General features: G+C 31.4%; 1 protein-coding gene across 1 annotated transcript; it reads right to left on the bottom strand.

Annotated features, from left to right (window-relative positions):
- Nucleotides 1–413: 413 nt before the first annotated feature.
- Nucleotides 414–1301, bottom strand: LOC146954396 (F-box/FBD/LRR-repeat protein At5g22660-like). Its single transcript, XM_085744567.1, has one exon. The coding sequence runs from the start codon at nucleotides 1299–1301 to the stop codon at nucleotides 414–416; it is 888 nt and encodes a 295-aa protein (XP_085600693.1).
- Nucleotides 1302–6000: the final 4699 nt, after the last annotated feature.

Genomic DNA, 6000 nt, shown 5'->3' with positions numbered 1-6000 from the left:
ATCACGTAGCTCTGGTTCCCTAACCCCTGATCACTGAGGGATCCTCCTTGTCGAGCTATAACAACATCTCCCCTGACATTATGGCATGCCGTCGGTAAGGTCCCCTGTACTTTTCTAAATTTAGCCCACAATTTTTAAGGTTCTTTGTTTTATTGATGTGGTAAGATACTATTCAGATTTTATCTAGTTTTTGATGAATCAATTAAAGAATAAATTGATGATGTTTTATAATTTAAGAGACTAATTTATTGTTTTGTAATTTTGAACAACAAAATTGATTGGATAGACTCATCGATTACATGGTTCCCTCCTTGACATGAGAATGGATATGTTTGTTCCACGAGTTACCCTACATCCAATATTACCTGTGTGATTTATTTTGTTTTCATTCTCAGCTTTTATTTGATAAGGCTTTAACATTCGTAAAATAAAACGGCGGGGATCAAGAATTCTCCCACATTAGCAGTGATTTTTTTCTTAATGGTGACAATAACTAAAACAACAAGTGATGACAATAATTTGAAAACTGGCAGAAGACATACCAGTTGTAGGGGCACCACTTGTAGGCGCAGATGCTCCACGTTATGAAACCAATCAAACAAAGAATACTTATCACGAATGTTAGCTTTCACCAACTTGGAAAAGCATGCAACACGTCTTTGTGAATGTGAACAACACCGACAGTCTCGATAAGGTGTATTTACGATTAAATCCTTTGTTTCCAGCTCCTCTAGAAGGGGAACCCTAGACAGAAGTTTCCAGAGATGTTCATGACTTTTGAAAGTGACATATTCCATGTGAAGTGCTTTGAGTAAGGGAAGATGAACGTGTGGAACATCGTCCAATTTTAAGCACTTCAATTTGAGGACAGACAAGGTTTTGCTAGTTAGAAAGATAGAAGGCAACACTGAGTGGTCGACATCGATGCTGAGGGTTTTAAGGTTTGTAAGGTTTACTATTGCACCGTCAATAAAAGTTTGGACATCAGAAATAGAGAATTTGCGGAATTTAAGGTTTAATGAGAGGATGGGTACAGCGTTATCTCGGTTGGTGATGAAGGAGTTGAAGAATTTCCAACCTGTGGAAGCGTTTGGAAAGTCTTTGTCATCGAAGTTGAGGGTTAGTTGTGAGAGGAAAAGTGGTTTCCATCTCTTTGAGAGAAGGCTTGCGACGGCGGTGCCTTTCGTCGGAAGGAAGGAAAGAATGTGATGAAGAAGGGGATCCAATAGTGCACTGATTCTGTCTTCTTCTTCTTCTTCTAGGGTTGAATGCCCTAGCCGCTGACTCTTCCGCGGGGACATTGAGGTGTGATGAACGAGAGAGAGGTGTGATGATCTTGAGAGAGAGAGAGAGTAGAAAAACCGGTTGCAATTGGTTTAGTATCTATGAAAGGCTAGGGTTTGGAATTTGACCTAACTTACATAATATACATGCCATGTCATCGTAGATACAAGTTCAGGCCCAATAATCGTCATCTTCTTTGATTTTTTTTTGGTTACTCGTATTCTTTGATTTTTAACACTATATATATATATATATATATATATATATATATATATATATATATATATATAGAGTGTTAAAAATCAAAGAAGATGATATATATCCTTGTTTATTAATTTTGTTACGACTGCAACAACATAACCTAATTTTTTCCCGCTCATTTGCTTTATCTTAATTACTAAAGCTTAACCCCTCAAGCTATTGTTGCCCTAATATTTTCCCCCCATCTTAATTACTTAATAATTACTAAAGCTTAACCCCTCAAGCTATTGTTGCCCTAATATTTTCCCCCCATTTTTCCCTCCACTTTTCAGAGTCATTGGATCTTGCACATTTAAACGCCATTCAATTTTAGCCATTGATAATCTTACTTAATGCCAGCCGAATTTTGTTATCAAGTTTGCTATAATTTTGGCCAGCTGAATCCTTATTTTTTAACCTAACAAATTTCATTCATATCCTCCTTTTTTTTTTGAATCAAATATTTTCTACACATTTAGGTTTGCAATTATTTAACATAACAAATTCCTTTTAAAAAAATGCATCGCACCAATTTTATCCTCTTGCTTTTTTTTTTTTATGAAGCAAATATCTTAACTACTAAAGCTTAACCCTTCAAGCTATTGTTGCCCTAATATTTTCCCACCATTTTTCCCTCCACTTTTCTGAGCCATTGGATCTTGCACATTTAGGCGCCATTCAATTTTAGCCACTGATCATCTTACTTAATGCCAGCCGAATTTTGTTATCAAGTTTGCTATAATTTTGGCCAGCCGAATCCTTATTTTTTAACCTAACCAATTTCATTCATATCCTCCTTTTTTTTTTTAATCAAATATTTTCTACACTTTTAGGTTCGCAATTATTTAACATAACAAATTCCATCTAAAAAAATGCATCGCACCAATTTTATTCCTATCCTCTTGCCTTTTTTTTATGAAGCAAATATTTTCTACCTTAACTTACTAAAGCTTAACCCCTCAAGCTATTGTTGCCCTAATATTTTCCCCACATTTTTCCCTCAATTTTTCTGAGCCATTGGATCTTGCACATTTAGGCGCCATTCAATTTTAGCCATTGATCATCTTACTTAATGTCAGCCGAATTTTGTTATCAAGTTTGCTATAATTATGGCCAGCCGAATCCTTATTTTTTAACCTAAAAAATTTCATTCCTATCCTCCTTTTTTTTTTAATCAAATATTTTCTATACTTTTAGGTTTGCAATTATTTACCATAACAAATTCCATCTAAAAAAATGCATCGCACCAATTTTATTCCTATCCTCTTGCCTTTTTTTTATGAAGCAAATATTTTCTACCCTAACTTACTAAAGCTTAACCCCTCAAGCTATTGTTTCCCTATATATTTTCCCCCCATTTTTCCCTCCACTTTTCTGAGCCATTGGATCTTGCACATTTAGGCGCCATTCAATTTTAGCCATTGATCATCTTACTTAATGTCAGCCGAATTTTTTTATCAAGTTTGCTATAATTTTGGTCAGCCGAATCCTTATTTTTTAACCTAACAAATTTCATTCTTATCCTCCTTTTTTTTTTGAATCAAATATTTTCTACACTTTTAGGTTTGCAATTATTTAACATAACAAATTCCATCTAAAAAAAATGCATCGCACCAATTTCATGCCTTTTTTATCCTTATTTATCCTTATTTATTAATTTTATTAGGTCTGCAGCAACTTAACCTAATAATTTCCCTCTAAAATTCTGCATTAGATTAGCAACAATTTAACCTAACAAATTCCATCTAAAATGCAGCACACCAATTTAAACTAACAAATTCCTTCTAAAATGCAGCAATCCATAATATTTCTCCTCGCTGATAAGCTTTTTATTCATATCCTGTTGTGTCATCGTTTGTATATATCTATTGTTTCTGTAGACTTTTTTTTTGACAAGTTGTTGTACACTTATTAATGATATTTTTTTTGTTACAATTATTAATGATATATTTGTACTATATTTATAAACAATAGAAGATTTTAGGCTGACTTTTGTTATTCAAACTATACCTTAAACAATTTTGTTTGTTATATTTGAAATTCATAAATATTTATGCTTATAATTTTAATCTATATAAACTTTTTTATATAAAATATCGTTCATAATCTATATGTGTTAGCGTAATAAAAAAATGAAAAGACGGCTATGTGAATGCCCGTCTTTCCACACGTTGACATAATGTAAATCAATATTTTTCTAAATTAAAAATAAATCAAATTATTACGTGGTATATTCCGTGAAAATAAAACTATCACATACCTCCCTAAAAACAAAAGAACAAAAAACTATCACATTCCTTAAAAAAAAACAAAAAAAAAACTATCACATGCTTGAAAAATTCTATAAAAATCCTAACGAATCTTTTTCATTTTTATAAAGGAATGAATATCTTAATATATATATATATATATATATATATATATATATATATATATAAATGTAGATATTCTCCAATCAACCTTAATTAACCATAATCCCGTCCTTTTTGGCGGGTCTAAATATATTTTTTTTAAAATTGTTTTGCAAGGAATTGAACCAACTACCCATAACAACACTTTAGAGCTTTTACCACTAGACCACTAACATTTTTATTGAAATATAGTTGCTTCTAAAATGGATATGTAATCTTAAAGGCCTTTTTTTTAAGCCACTAACACTCATTTTTATTGTGTTTATTTTCATGTTTGATTAATTTCACATAATTTAATTTATGACTTTTATTCCATGTTCATTTTTGTTGATGCAAACTAATGTTATAATTTTCTTTTTTGAGATTTTGCATGTCGATCACTCTCAAACATCACTTAGTTTCATTGTTTCCACTCCCTCCTTCTCACAATAATTGTCATTTTAGCATTTTTTCCTTGTCTCAAAATAATAGTCACTTTAGAATATCAATGCATCATTTATTACTTTTTTCCACTACCATACCCTTATTTATTGAATTTCATCTAACTTAACTACTTCACTAACTACAATTAATAAGGGTATATTAGTAAATAATATAGATTTTATCATTGAAATCAACACAATTAATCATTTCCTTAATTATCGCGCACAAACCTTAAACGACTATTATTGTGAGACGGAGGGAGTATTATTTTGAATGTAACTCTAAAATTAATAATATAGTTACTTTGATGCTTATATAAGAAGCTCTACAAAACCCGTACATCGTACGGGTTAGAGTCTAGTTAGGTTTGCAATTATTTAACCTAACAAATTTCTTCTAAAAAAATGCATTGCACACCAATTTCATTCCTATCCGCTTGCCTTTTTTTTTTTTGAAGAAAATATTTTCTACTATATCAATGATCTTACGGGTTAAAGATTATTTATTGGTTTCTATTATAGTCGAGAAAACCCGTGCGACGCACGGGGCAAAAGTCTAGTATATATATATATATATATATATCTTATATCTTATCTTATATAATAAAGCTTAACCCCTAAAGCTATTTCTAACCCTAATATTTTCCCCCCATTTCTCCCTCCACTTTTCTGAGCCATTGGATCTTGCACATTTAGGCGCCATTCAATTTTAGCCACTGATCATATTTCATATTTATCTCTTCTATTTTCCGAAACAACTATTTCATATTTATCACTTCTATTTTCCGAAACAACTATTTCATATTTATCGCTACTTCCGAAACAAATTGGCCCTACAACTATTTCATATTTATCTATAGCCCTATTTTTCCGAAACAACGATTTCATATTTATCTATTCTGTTTTCCGAAACAACTATTTCATATTTATCTATAGCCTTATTTTTCCGAAACAACTAAAGCTAACCCTAACCCTAATATTTTCCCCCCATTTTTCCCTCCACTTTTCTAAGTCATTGGATCTTGCACATTTAGGCGCCATTCAATTTTAGCGATTGATCATATTTCATATTTATCTCTTCTATTTTCCGAAACAACTATTTCATATTTATCTCTTCTATTTTTCGAAACAACTATTTCATATTTATCTCTTCTCTTTTCCGAAACAACTATTTCATATTTATCTCTTCTATTTTCCGAAACAACTATTTCATATTTATCTCTACTTCCGAAACAAATTGGCCCAACAACTATTTCATATTTATCTATAGCCCTATTTTTCCGAAACAACTATTTCATATTTATCTCTACTTCCGAAACAAATTGGCCCTACAACTATTTCATATTTATCTATAGCCCTATTTTTCCGAAACAACTATTTCATACTTATCTCTTCTGTTTTCCGAAACAACTATTTCATATTTATCTATAGCCCTATTTTTCCGAAACAACTATTTCATATTTATCTCTTCTGTTTTCCGAAACAACTATTTCATATTTATCTCTACTTCCGAAACAAATTGGCCGTATTATCTCTTCTGTTTTACGCAAAAACTCTTTCATATTAATTTGTGTCATGTGTTTCATCCTTATCAATGTATCAATCTTTAGTTAACAGAATGTCCTATTTTACCATGCTTATCA

The sequence above is a fragment of the Medicago sativa genome, chromosome 1 (assembly GCF_051527215.1).
Source record: "Medicago sativa cultivar Bolivia chromosome 1, Bolivia_mono, whole genome shotgun sequence".
Lineage (NCBI taxonomy): Eukaryota > Viridiplantae > Streptophyta > Magnoliopsida > Fabales > Fabaceae > Medicago > Medicago sativa.
The sequence above is the reverse complement of the archived record's forward strand: the minus strand, read 5'-3'. Positions and strand labels throughout refer to the sequence as shown.

Excerpts from the sequence above, each read along its gene's own strand:
- LOC146954396 (XM_085744567.1), bottom strand. The coding sequence starts at position 1,301 with ATGTCCCCGCGGAAGAGTCAGCGGCTAGGGCATTCAACCCTAGAAGAA.